Below are 14,785 nucleotides of genomic sequence, written 5' to 3' on the forward strand. Positions count from 1 at the left end.
TATTCTCGCTGATGTTCATTAGTTTTCGTTCTTCATTGTAGTAGGGGCAGAGACATATATGATATGTTCCACTGTCAACGGTGTATTGCAAAATTCACATAATTTGGGAGTTTGTTTCTTGAATAAATGTTCATGTGTTATTCTGGTGTGACCAATCCTCAAACGAGTAATTGTGATTTGATCTCTTCTGGTTAAGTATGAGTAGTTCTATTTGATCAATTCCGGATTCACTTTGAATAATTTATTTGCGGTTTGCTTTTGCCACCTTTCTGTCCAATTCTGCGAAATTTTCGTTCTTATAGAACTATATAAATCTTCATGATGCACTTTATATATGTTTATCGCTTCAGGGTTCTCAAAGGAGTTAGGTGCCACAAAATCTGCCTTTTCGTTACCGAGAATACCAATGCGAGAAGGAACCCATACTATTTCCACCGAACGATTGTCATGATATAGTTCTTTAAGATTAACTTTGATTTGAAGGAGAAGCGGATGCTTTGGGTAAAGTTGACGTATCCCCTTGACAGCGCTCAGTGAATCCGTGAAAATAACTATATTGCCCACCATATGCTTGGCTTGATCCAAAGCCTGTCCTATCGCAAATATTTCTCCAGAATATACGCTACATGTGGAAGGTAGTTTATAGCATTGACTAAGTTCTTTATTGACTGTGGCAGCTCCTACGCCATCTATTGTTTTCGATGCATCTGTGTCGTATTCATGATTGAAATAATGTCCTGCAAAAAGGTGATTGGCAAATGTGAAATTGGTTTTTCTGTTTACAAAACTACTTCTATACTTTTCAATTCTTTGAAATGTTCTCCCTGTTTGGCCAACATACAGTTTTGGGCAAGGCCACAAGTCAGCTTATATACCCCTGATCTATCCGACACCGAAGTTTTTCCTTTATTGTTTTTAATAAATTCACTTAGATTATTATTCGTTCTGTGAGCTAGGTTTACGCATTCTTTCAGGCCATATAATTGGTTGGTTCACCAAATATGACAGTGTCCTATAACTGGCGTTATCGCGTCTTTAATTTGGGTAGACCTGGTCCATGGCTTGCTTTTGTAGTTTTTTGGAAAGAATGGAGTCTGTAATATCTACCTTGTAACCGTTGTTGAACGTGATTTGTTTGAATAAACTCAGCTTTTTCTGGAAATTACTCTCAGACAGTGGGTGGAATATTTAATAGTCTGTGAAGCATACTATTGAATGCAGCAACTTTATGCTGATAGGGGTGTGTGGAGTAATCATATAATGGCCGTGTAAGATGGTTTGCGGAGAATTGCAAATTGAAGTTTGTTATTTCACGTGATGGTTGAGTCGAGGTAATTTATTGAATCATTTATCTCTCAGTGGTGAATTTTATTGACTGTTGGATCGAATTGACATATTCAATGAACTTTTTTAGTTGCCTATCAGAACCAGTAAAACAGACTAATGAAGAAAAGAGAATTGAAGCTTTCTATGTTTTTAACCTTTTTTATTTGTAACTAACGTTACTGCAGTTTCGTATAAGTTTGAAAATGTCCTTATAGGACAAAACTGCAGTAACATTAGTTACAAATAAAAGTGGTGAAAACATAGAAAGTTTCAATTATCTTTTCTTCATTATGATTTCCTACCACGTAGTGATGGCTACATCCATCATTTTATTAAAACAGACTAATATATCATCTACGTATCTGTACGAGCACAAAAAACTGTTAACTGATTATTATGGATGTCATACTCTATGTTATCCATGAAAATTTCAGTAATCAAAGGACTTCACTGCGTGAATAGAATTTTTTGTCAAACTGGAAATAACAACGTCAGTTATAGGATATTGTCATATTTGGGAGAACCAACCAATAATAGATATATTTATTTTATCATGTTATGTATAAAATACATTTATGACAAGTCAAAAAAACAAATAGGTGCGAGATACAAAGTTGTCTATACAATAAAATAAACAGTAAAGATTTGTAACACCACTTACTTTGAATATGTTATAATGTACCTTGTAAACTTGTTACAAATTTTTACTGTTTATTTTATTTTATAGAAAACTTTGTATCTTGCACCTATTTGTCTTTCTGACTTGTCATAAATGTATTTCATACATAACATGATCAAATAAATATATCTATCTATCTAATATTTCCCGTTCTTTGAAGAAAGAATGCGGAAACGTAGCTTACAGAGCGCATCATAGTCTGAGGAAATTTATTAAAAATAATAAAGACAAAACTTCGTTGTCGAATGGTTCAGGAGTATATAAGCTGATTTGTGGCTCTTACCAAAAACTCTATATCGGCCAAACAAGGAGAACATTTTACCAAATAATTGAATAGCATGTAAGTAGTTTTGTAAATAGAAAGACCAATTCCACATTTGCAAACCACCTTGTAGCAGAAGGACATGAGTTCAATCATGAATACGACATGTTACATTTAGAAGACAAGAGTTTGAAACTCAATCTTCTAGAATGTTTAGAAATCAATGGATTCAGGAACTGGGGTGATTTATTGAATGATCAATTAGACTTGAATAACTCCCCGTTACTAAATATCTTTTCAAATGTGGAAACTTAGGTAAAAAACAGGTACTTGAAATGTAAGTACTTCAAATTGTAGAATAAGGTATATTTAGCATTGAATATGTAGAATATAGTTAGTAAAGGTACACCCAAAGAAGCCATTGCATGGCGAAACACGTGTTGCGTTTTTGTAAAATCGTTTAGTGAATTTCTGACGATAACGTGTTTATTGAATACGTTGGTTATGGATTTTCATCAAGTATCAGCCAATTCCATCATAATCATTTACCAAAATCACCCTCTATAACACAGTTAACGATTTTCAGGTATCAGCAAGGCGCCGTACAAGGAAGAGACCAGTGCGAGGTCTACAAAGTAGGTTTCACGCAAGATCTGTACTTCCAGTATATTCAGTATAAGACTGAAATCCCAGACATCAAGCAGTTCACGTTGTGTTACTGGAGCAAGTTTTATAACCACAGCAATGATCACCCAATCTTTTCATATGCGGGTAAGCTGCAGTAAATATCAATTCTTATCAATTATCAACGTATTTATTCCATTCCTAGCTGGAAATCATATTGATTTTAGGTGTTGTGTTCAAGTCAGGCACTCAGTATTGATCAAACTCTACGCTACTTGACATAGAGTTTTTATATTCTTCGACAAAATCGAAATTGATAGACAGATGTTCGAACAAAGTACACATTTTTATGTAATATATTTCCCAATCACAATATTTATTGAAGTACCAAAAATGTTAAATGGAACTCGCTGTTTATGGATGTGCAAAAGCACCACAGGAAAATCCCCAAAGCACAGTAGGAACGGTGCTTATGCGCTGTAACTTAGATTCATTTGGAAAAACTGTTTCTGAAAAGTGTAGTTCGAGGTGTACTGAGTTGAACCTCATAACGATGAGCAGCCACAGTCTGTCGCGTATTTCTGATATGAACCGCATTTGGTGGAATCAAATGTGCCAAGTCACAAAACCTTTTTTTAATATTCCAGACTATCAAGGTTGCAAGTGATTTTCGTGTCTTCAATCTGGCGGATGACTCTTTTCTGGATGGAATCCAACAGCTTCAGGGTATACTCAGGGACGGAACCCCATACCTGAGAACAATACTTCAAAAAAGGTCTGATATAAGCTTCAAGAGAGCTAAGCTCTTAAAAGTTGCAGTTTTCTGGTTCAGAACAGTGTTCCAAGCTTTTGAGAAGCAACATTTGTAGTAACATCGACATAATTGTGCCAAGACATATGGACTGATTGGCTGGACCATAATTGCTTTGGACAATCAAACGTTTATAGACCACTTAATAGTGGTCTATTAAGTAGTAAAAATCAATATTCCAAAACTTCGAATAGCAACTAATGTAGGAATGTAGTTACAGTCGATACGTCTAGAAGAGTATTTCGGCAACGCCACTAAAGATGACTTTATGCAGTGGAAACGTTTGGAGATTATTACCAAGGAAGACCACAACAAAACCTGGAAGCCAATCAAAATATAGAATAGCATCTGTTGAAAAAGGAGATTTTGATTCAACATCAACTAACATAGTACTACAGAGTGACTTCAAAAATGTAAATGATGCTGGTTCTGTTCATTCCAAGCAAACTTGATCTTGAGCCTCAAATTCATAGACATTTGCAGATGTGTTTGGGTCTCTACTCTTCCGTCTTTATGCAACAAATATGTCAAAAAGGAAGGAAGGAAGTGATTGATTTCCAGAAGAACTCTTCAAGAAGATGAGTAGATCATGTAGGCTAGATGATTAGGTTAGATCTGAAGTGAGTGGGTCTATTCGACCCTCCACCGCAAGCCGCGAGGGTTTATTGTGGCTCACACCTATTCACACTCGACCAAATAAACCCAGTTTCTTAACGAAGCCTATTAGTTTGCATGGTGAGTGATCTTTCAGCTCAGATGGTGAGAGTACGGCTCTGCCGAACTCTGAAAACCTGATCCGGTCCCCAGCGGGGCAGGCACAAAGTATATGCTCTGCTGTTTCATCATTTTCCAAACAGAGGCGACCCACAATGTCTTCCGACAGTCCAAGTCTCTGCATATGATGATTCGAATGACAGTGACCTGTCAGAAGGCCTGTTAGACATCGTAGCTCATTCCTATTGTAGTCCAACAACTGTTTGGTATCAAGCTTCGAAGGGTGAATAAACGCTTTGGAGTGAGCCAATCCTGGAAGATTCTAATAGGAGTCCATAAATCTACTTGCCATTCAGGTATTCAATGTTTGTTTGACAAAGCCTAAAGCCATGCCAATGACAGGTTCTGGTCCGATGAAGCTGCTTGTAGCTTTGCAAAGGAGTCAGCAGCTCCATTGCCTTCCAGGCCAGTATCGTCAGGAATCCAGACCAGACACAATCTGTTTGGCAGTTTGCAGTTTTTGGCAGTTTGCTACTAATTAAGACGTTACTCGGTAAGAGCCAAGAGCTTCCAACGCCGCTTGACGTTCCGAGAATATTTTTATTGACTTGTGAGCGAGGTTGGATTTATTCAATCTCTCCGCACACAATTCAATAGCGTAAATTTCCGCTTGAAAAACAGTCACATAAGTTCCTAGGCAGGTAGATATCTCTGTCCTGTGTCTACGACTAAAAACACCTGCACTAGAACTTGACGGTTGATCCATCTGTGAACCAACAACTCTCCGCTATTAACATTTCCTTTTCCTGGACGATCCAGTCCTTTTTTTTCGGGAACAGTACTCAATAAGGCAGTTCGTAGATCATGTAACAGAGACTCTTTCAGATACTTTCTCCTTTCCTTCTGAAGTTATAAAGTTGTATAAATATGAGGAAGTAGAGAGCTAGAAACCGTGATGCAAAATCTTATCTCAAGTGAAACAATGTTTTCAATCAAAAAGGCGTATTTAGTATCTGCTCGTTGTGTGAAGGCATGTTATTTAGGATAGATTCATTATTTTTTCCGGACAAACTCGATAGACTCTAAATAATGAATCTATCAGGATAAAAGTAGTTGAAAGATGAGGAATTTCGTCCAGTTTTAAGACAGGAAAGACCATTGAAAATGATGTTTTGATGTTGATGTACGAAACCCAATTTTGAAATTGATTCTATTCCTCAAACATAAAAATATTACGTCCTACCTCACGAACCGTCACTGCTAATGGAATGATGGATTGAAAATCATCTAGTCATTTAGCAAATGTTGTTTTCATATTGGTTTTTTTAACGCGTTATCGGTCTTTCAGATGGTACATTGTTTTAGCTACGGTTTCACTTCTGGTACGGTATATTCTTGAGGCGTATCTAGCTCATTCATTTACTCTGGCCCATTGTTGATGATTAATCGAGGAAAGCTATGCCGGCGTGAATAATTGCAGTAATAACGATGGAACGTGGTAGTTTCTTATGTCATTTTTATTTACGGTTCTTAATCTTCCGGAAAGAGTATTACCGGAATAAAATACACAAGCTATGTATTTTAAGAAAACGAGAAGGATGTAATTCAAGGAAGTATGACTAACATCACAGAAAGATATAGATATATTACATGAAATGATTGAAATTCAGAGCTTTTTTCCTGTGTTGGTAGGTACGTGGCAGTATCTGACCTTACTTTAGATAAGTCTAAATTAAACTTTTTCAAATCTAGAGAAATGAACTTTGAACGTTCAAGCCAGTCTCGAATATACCTTCACAGTAGGTTGAATGGACTGACGCATATCAGAAAACAACTACTCTCCTGGCTAATACCACGAAGGGCGTTGGATTATATCCGACAGGCGTCAGTGCAGGAATCTTCACAGAAAATTTCCTGCATATGCAATTGGCAATACAACTGATAGAGTTGACCTTCAATTTTGGAACGGGCACATTAGCCACTCGTCAGTGCAAGATAGTGACCATCATCGACCTAAAGTCAATGATATTCCATAATTGAAAATCGAAATTCTTTCAGGGTATTTCATTCCTCTTCCGAAGTTGGAGCGAACATCACAAAATGTCACTCCATCAGTGGACGAGGCCCTAACCAACTGCATATCCGTTATTTGCCTGATTCCTCTGAATAAGGAAGAAAAACTTTCTCATTAGTCAATGGGCTATGTTTGAAGACATGCTTCAAGCATAGCCCACTGACTAATAAGAATGAACCTATTTAATTAATTAACACGCTTTTATTAGCTTCAGCTGTATGAATGTAGATACATACATACGGGAGAAGCTGTATGAATGTTAGTTTGTTTGTCAGGTTGTTTGTAACTCCAGAATTATCGACATAATTGCTTGATTTATTCGCAGGCAGATGGCACTGTACGGAACCTCCTTGATGAAATTCGAACTCACTTTACATGTATTTCTTCATTTGAAAAAAGAATTTTTTTAATAATACGCACGCCTGCTGCCTTATTTGTAACCCTCCTTTGCACGCCTGCTGCCTTCCTTGAGCTTGGTAGCTGATTTTCAGGCTCCCTCTCCGGAATCGTAAAATATCAATAGTCATTTTTCTAAACAATGTACGGCTGATTGATCCCAAAGTTTAGATGAAATAAATATAGTTGTAAAAGACTAAAAAACACGCATACGAAACTAAAAAACGGAAAATATATATAGTTTAAAACACTAAAAAACACGTTTTTGACGAACATCGAACTGAAAAGTTGAAAATATTTTTTTAAAATAAGGTTAAAACAATAACGAATGAAAAATACTAGTATAATTGTGAAAAAAGCGTGAGCGCTTTGTGCCATATTTTTTGTATAGCAAGCGGCCGTCGCTTTTTTCAAAATAATGCTAGTATTTTTCTTTGGTTATTATTTTAGGCTTATTAAAAAAAATATTTCCAACATTTTAGTTCGATGTTTTTGAAAGCGTGTTCTTTAGTTTTTTAACTCTATATTTATATATCATTGACTAGCTTTTAATAATATCAATATTATGATATTCTCATTCGAAACCATCCATTTTTGCTTCCCCACCAGTAAGATTATATACCAACGATCTTTTAATCTTTTGAATTTTCAATACGATGTTCTTATGAGGCAAGCTTCAACTATGGGCAGCCTTTTGGTTTTTGCCATAATTTTTATATCACAGACAGTCCTCTGGCTTGGTGACACTTTCTGTCAATTGCAGTGATTCTTCATGTTAATATTTTCAAAACTATTGAAGTATGTGTATGAATAAGTCACGGCCTGTATTCCTAGATGGAAGTTTTGTGAAATCATTTCTGTGCAAATGAATTATAATTATTGATATTCTAAACGTGAGTCATATTGGTTGTCTGTACACTCATGAGTCGCTATACCAGTGTACATGTATCACACAAGTGTGAAAAAGTGTACGTTCTTAACATTCTTGTGCTATACAACGATTCAATAGCAGACCAACACAACTGAGCCGTACAACTTTCTTGATGCACCACTCTTCTCTGACCTTTCTAAGGCATTTGATTCTATCAATATTAATGTTGCTCTGGGCAAATTATCTGGACTGGGATTTCGGGGCATTTTTTTGTCGTGGCTCGCATCTTATCTTGAATATCGGAAAGTTTGCGTAAAAGTGGATGATTGTAGATCTCAACTTTTTGATGTTGATTTAGGGGTTCCTCAAGGATCAGTTTTAGGTCCCTTGATTTTTCTTCTGTACGTCAATGATTTACCAAATTATTTGAGCACTGAACACATTTTTTTGTACGCAGATGATACGACAATCGCCATTGACGCCGAAACCCCAGAAGAACTTGTGCAGAAAATGAATAATTTGTCGAAAGAATTTACTGATTGGTGTAGTGACAATTCCTTAATTGTCAATCCTGACAAAACAGTGTGCCTACAGTTTTATTCTCGTACAAAAATTTCAAATGATTATTTTGTTCGTGTAAACAACAAAAATATATATTTTTCGGATTCAATAAAATTTCTGGGCACATATTTAGATGTAAATTTGGAGTGGAATACACGCGTTGATCAGGTGTGTAAGAGGCTCAATAGTAGTTATTATGCAACTTTGCAGCTGAAAAATATATTCACACTAGAGCAATTAATAAACATGTACTATGCTCTCTCATATTCACATATTTCTTATAATATTGTCCTATGGGGAAGTACGGCCAACGCTCGCAGAGTTTTCATCAGTCAAAAAAGACTAATTCGTCTAATCTTTGGCTTAGATTACCGAATGACGTGTAGGAATCATTTTGAAAAGTTTAAATTACTGACAGTACCATCGATCTACATTTATAAAACTCTAACATATGTGCAACTCAACATCAAGAGCTTCTCAAAAAATTCTGACTCTCACGACTATGCTACGAGGCATGGTGACTTATTTAGAAGTATAAAGCACCGTACATCACTTTACGAAAGCAGTCCTAAATATAATGGAATTCGATTTTTCAATCATCTCCCAAGTGATACCAAAAACGAAAAAAATATTAACAAATTCAAAGCAAGTTTGAAAAACTATTTAGTGGAGTCTTGCTTTTATGACATTAGTGAATATTTTGCTGATTCCTAGTTTTTTTTTTTTTTTTGTTTGCTTGTTTGTATGGACGATATGTTTAAAGAAATATAGTTATATGTTTATCGTATGTATATGTATATATGTGTTCTTATATATGTCTGTCTATTTACATTTTATGACTTGTCCTATATCATGTGTATGATCTTGAAGGATGAATAAAGATTAATATTATTATATTATTATTAAAATTGAAATTGTATTTCAGTTGACGGCCAACCAAAAGCCATCCATTCCTGGATATCCAACACGGAGAGGTCAAGCTACTTCAGCATGGCGGTGGAAGGTCACACTTTCTATAGACTCAACTACCCATTGCGACTGAACAGATGGTATCATACGTGCCAGAGTTGGAATGGCAAGACTGGAGAATGGCAAATCTGGGTCAACGCCGAAAGAGTGGGTAGAGGATTCCACAACAGGGTGAGTGCATATGATTTAAAAGCCTCGTTTTGGATTCGCAATCTAAGTTTAGGCTGGATATGTAGAAAGTTCTGATTGCTTTGGAAGTTGAACGAATGCAGTGGAGTTGGTGTGCATTCAGCTAGGGAACGAAGTTCGTAGTTGCTTTGCATCATGATATGTAAACACAAATTGCTTGTTGAGCGGAGTAACTGATTGTGATTGACTCTAATGGAATTTCTCTTCACCGATAGATCTCCATCCATGATGTATTCAAGTTACAGTTTATCATTAGTTATATTTACAAAATCAATGTAACCCTTGGCAAAATTGCATGAATTGGATGTGCATCCACCGTATCCTGATCTTTCCACTAGCGACTTTCATTTGTTCTCAGACCTCAAGTGAATGCTCGCTGGAAAGTAATTTAGCGCCGATGGAGAGCTAATCATAAAAATTGAGGCTTAAGACAAATCTTTCATTAAGCGTTTCCTGTCTTTGAATCTAAATAAAACAAAGTATGTGTGAAATATCATCATAATTTGTTTTTAGTTTAAAATACGTATTGCTGCCATTATGTGTGGAGTATAAAATCATTCAAATGTCTGCCACGGAATAAATCAGGCTAAATTTGACCGATGGCATCGGTTATATTGGCTTTGAGGACAGCCGTGGTTTGTGTGCATACATCTGCTACTTGAAAAAACCTCACAAGAAAAAGTCTAAAGTGGTTAAATCACACGATCTCGATAGCCAATTCACATCACTACGTGAGATGACCAAAGGCTCTAATCGCTCGTGCAGAGTACACGATATAGCATGAACTGCGTGTAACGTAGCACCGTCCTGTTGAAACCATATGTCGTTGGTGTCCAGATCATTCAATTCAGTCCAAAAGAAGTTGGTAATCATCAACCTATAGTGCTCGCCGTTGACAGTGATGGCCTGGCCAACATCGTTGTCTATGGTCGTTTACCTTCAGTTCCTGGATCAGATGAATTTTGTACGGATGCAGGTCTAAGTCACGATGCAAAATTCGCCAAATTGTGGTTTGCGAAAGACCTAGTTCTTGTTAGCGATGCTAAATCGACTGCTTCGGATTCCCCTGCACACTCTCACCTACAGCGGCAATGTGGGATTAGCTGTGTATAGAGCAGCTGCTATGTATAATTCGGGCTCATTTTGTTTTGGAAAATATTTATCCTCATTGGCATATTTGTTGTGCTCGTTGCCTTTTCCAAATTCTTTTTGTGCCTTCTGACTCAACCTCCATTTTCGAAAAACCTAACATATTCAAATAATTAGTACCTTTAAAATTTTCATTATCATCCTCTTTATTTCGTTAATCAAAATTACGATGGTTTTCCTGAATTCTCAAAACTTCTGCAGACAAAGCCGATTCTACAAAAGGAAAAAGCATAGCTGCTTATTCTTTGCTGGGTTTCAAGTTTTCATACAGATTGGAAAGATACATACCTGTTTTAGCTTTTACGTAAACTTTGATTAGGAATTCGTCCCTGGCAAAACGAGTTTTCAACTGGTCAATAGCTTTAATGTAATTGGGCCCAGAAGGGGGGTAACTTTCTACTGAATCTCGGGCAACTGAACCACTTCCCGTTACTTGTAAAAGATACTGAAATTTGTCTTCATTATCTATTTCTGGGTCATTGTGAATCTTCTTGAATTGTTCCCAGAACCCAATCCAGTTCTTCACGTTCACATCGAATTTCTTTAGTTCTAGTCTTGGTAAATGAATTTTTCTCTGGATTTTTTTCGTTATAGAGAAATTGGAACAGCTCCAACGATCTTCTTGGGTCTTCCCAATCTTGTTCAATCGGAGTTCGCACTTGAATCTATGCTTTATCAGCTGTTCTCTGTAATATTACACCTCATCATACTCCTCTTCTAATTCTATCTCTTCGCTGGCTTCTAATGACAATTTTTCTTCAACTTCTTCATTTGCCTCGAATAATCTGCTACTCTTATCCTCCAATTGTCTCAGTAGAAATATTAAATCCTCTTCAGTTGAATCTTTCAGCTTCAAAGCTCCATCAAGCGCTCAACTGCTGCCTATTTTTCTTCAAACTATCCATCTTTTATGTCTTGTCACGGTCCTGAAATATTGTAAATATGATGGATTCTTATTTATTTTATCGTTTCCAAATTCGCTATTTTCATTGAGATTTATATCACATCATCACATATGCACGGTGTCACCAACAGGAGCTAACCGCACATTTGTGGTTTCAATTAGAAGACCCAGCATTCCCAGGCATCATCTAACATCACCACGTAGGCAGCTATAGCTACCTGCGTGACTTCCGGATCCAGGATATAAATACATAGATATAGATTATTATCGAGTGTGTATGATATACATCAAAAGGGGGAAATTCGTGGACAAGACACTCAAGAAATATGGAGGCAAACCGCGGACACGTGTTTCTGGCTATTGGACTCATCAGCGCGGTGCAGCCAATTGCAAAGATGTACAACAACTCAGTTTGAGGCGCTCCTCAAACTGAGGAGCGCCTGGTCGTACTGTCATCTTCTAGGCACTCCTCAAACTGAGGAGCACCTGGTCGTAATGTCATCTTTTAGGCGCTCCACAGTACGAGGAGTGCCTAGAAGATGACAGTACAACTAGTATATATATATATATATATATATATATATATATATATATATATATATATATATATATATATATATATATATATATATATATATATATATATATATATATACTGGCAAATGACTACTTCCTTGGCCAATACCACGATGGATATTGAATCATATCAAACCGACTTGTATGCAGAAGTTCATTTCTCTGAAAGGAACTTGTTAACAAGCAACAGCTCCATCTTGAAAGAAACGGGAAAGAAACATCCCATGTACCAATATCCTAACAAAAAGCAGAATTGATCTGAATACTGTATCGTCTACTGTGTATGTACGTTGGTGGAGATGAATATATCGAGATATCATTTCAAAATATTTATTTTCCTATATTTGGAATAAAAAATTCCTTTGGGAATGTTCCGATATTCTCAATGTTATTACGGATGAACTCATATATTGGTAATTTTTTTGATAACCACAGAAGAGGGTCGCATGGTAGAAGAGCATTGGTCACCTCGTTAAATGTCAAAGAGCGAAAGTTGAAGAGCTGCTCAAGCAGTAGTTTTCAGGAAAAATCTCAAATTTCGGTTCATCAGGCATCATGAAAAAAAATATGCACTACAATCAACTTTCTTCTTGTGTTTTATGAGGATATACAAACACTTTGAATGCTTCGAGAGGGGTGTCTGATCAAAAGTTACAAATTACATTCAATTCAAATTACTGTGAGATGTATTCAGATGGAAGAATAATTTATAAATATAGTTAAAAATGTATTGAGATGAATTTGGATACCATGGTACCACGGACAGATATAATTCGGAACGTTCAGTGAATCAAATTGACTGAATCAATAGATGATTTTTCTGAATATTAATCTACTTGGCTACTGAATGTTACTGGAGTTTTTTTTCAACACCAAATCGTCATTTTTCAACACCTCGATACGTGTTTCGATCACCAAGTGATCATTTTCAAGCTACCGCCAACAGAAAATAACATTTTCTCCAGATCTTTATTAAGATATGAAACCAGCTCATATCGTAGGTGAGCCGTATTATGTTTTTCGTATCATAAATAAATATTTCTATGTTCATATTAGAATGGACCATTGTAGATGGTGAGCAAGCCTGTTTCGTTCAAACTTAATTCCATTTGCTTAATGACGTTGAAGTCTAGGTAGGTACTCAGGAAATTTACCTCGAAGGAAGGTTCGGTAACACTTGTAATGGAATTATCAGGTTGATCTCCACTTGAATGGATTGATGCAGAATGAACTTGCTTTCTTGAGTCCATGCAATGAATGTGTCGATTACGCGTTCTGATTTGCCAACAAGTTTCTCTACATTTTGTTCTGATAGATCCATAGAAGTAACGCGGGTAAACATTATTAAATGCACCTACTATATTTTGCGGTCGGACATTTACATGCAAGAGAAACAGTAGTGGACCTTGGACCTTGGAGTTCAACAATTTTTGGCATGACATTACTATCATATTTATCTCACTCACGTAAGATAAGACGATTCTGTTCTCAAGCTAACGATTTTAAATCAGGAAAAGCTATGTATGAAGCTTCATATTAATATTCTAAAAAGAGTACAATTTTTGGTTCTTCTTCATTTGAAGAAGAAACTATATCAGCCTGTTATATTGAATTTATATTGTATTCTATTCCAAATACAAAATCAGACCTTAAATTTTTTTTCGCAGTTGGTAGGTCACGTCATACCTGGTGGAGGTATCGCTATCACAGGACAATCGCAGAGCCAGCTTGGAGGAGGCTTCCAAGAAGGCGCTGAAGCTCCAAAAGGTATGTCTTTAAAATCTCTCGAAGAAAAACCCATATTCAGAAAACTATTTATATGAAATCCAAGTTGTGAAAGTAGGTATAGGTGTTCGTACCTACTTGATTTTTTCAGCAAGAATTTTGCGTATCAAAATCATTAGGCTATTGTTACAATAACTTATTTGAATGTATCTAGATACATGTTGTTTTTGAAGGGTTTTTTCTTCCAGTTCATGTCTGGGTATGCACTATACGATGGGGAACTATTTATATTTCGGGAACTGGCAACACTCCTGCCAATAAGTAAAATGTAGCAACACCATCTTCAGCATAAAAGTACTCACAGTGTTTTGATGTACGAGTAATATTTGTATTGTTCACAGTAAGTGTTGAGAAAGTCATTTCTACCAAAAAATGGAAATTTCAACAGAAGGTTTCCGGTAATTATTTTCCACATCTTTCGACTTAGATTATCTCAATAAGAATGTGTCACTTCTTTGTCAAAAACCACAGTATATCGCTGGTATAGTGAATTCAATCGTGATTCTCTAACAAACGCCAGTCAGTCACAAGGGTATGGGAGCTAGGCTGTAACCTGACTATAACAGAGATGATCCAACAAATCGTGGTCGTATTTCGGTCGCCGTCGAATTCCAAAATCAGATGTGCCACAAAACATCGATACAGTGCGTGAAAATATAATGCAAGATCGTTATGTGACATATTGTAAGATAGAGGAATCCTTGCAAATTAGTCCCACTTCAAGTTGTTCGTGAAAGAAGCACAGCGAAGCAAATGATCGCCAGTTTCTTCAGCAGAATGGGACATGTGGCCACTGTCCGGCTTAATCAACCAATTCTGAGTGGTACACGACCATTTGTTTTGTCTTCGGAGAAATTCGTGAAAATAACCGCTGAATACGAATTATTCTCCATCA

At 36.4% G+C, this 14,785-nt stretch overlaps 2 protein-coding genes across 4 annotated transcripts in view; one reads left to right on the plus strand and one right to left on the minus strand.

The window, feature by feature from the left end:
* The window catches only part of LOC111508778 (coiled-coil domain-containing protein AGAP005037), a 407,581-nt gene that overhangs the window by 185,163 nt on the left and 207,633 nt on the right, over window positions 1-14,785 (minus strand).
* b6 (pentraxin-related protein b6) overlaps window positions 1-14,785 on the plus strand; it is a 77,353-nt gene that overhangs the window by 56,309 nt on the left and 6,259 nt on the right. For all 3 annotated transcript variants that reach the window (XM_074169372.1, XM_074169370.1, XM_074169371.1), the window contains exons 3-5: window positions 2,854-3,038; window positions 9,244-9,458; window positions 13,773-13,872. In XM_074169372.1, coding sequence (XP_074025473.1) covers window positions 2,854-3,038; window positions 9,244-9,458; window positions 13,773-13,872 — 500 coding nt within the window. The remainder of the gene's footprint in view (window positions 1-2,853; window positions 3,039-9,243; window positions 9,459-13,772; window positions 13,873-14,785) is intronic.

This window comes from Leptinotarsa decemlineata, unplaced genomic scaffold (assembly GCF_025532065.1).
Source record: "Leptinotarsa decemlineata unplaced genomic scaffold, Ldec_3_MD MMD2_P_RNA_scaffold_5, whole genome shotgun sequence".
NCBI classification, from domain to species: Eukaryota; Metazoa; Arthropoda; class Insecta; order Coleoptera; family Chrysomelidae; genus Leptinotarsa; species Leptinotarsa decemlineata.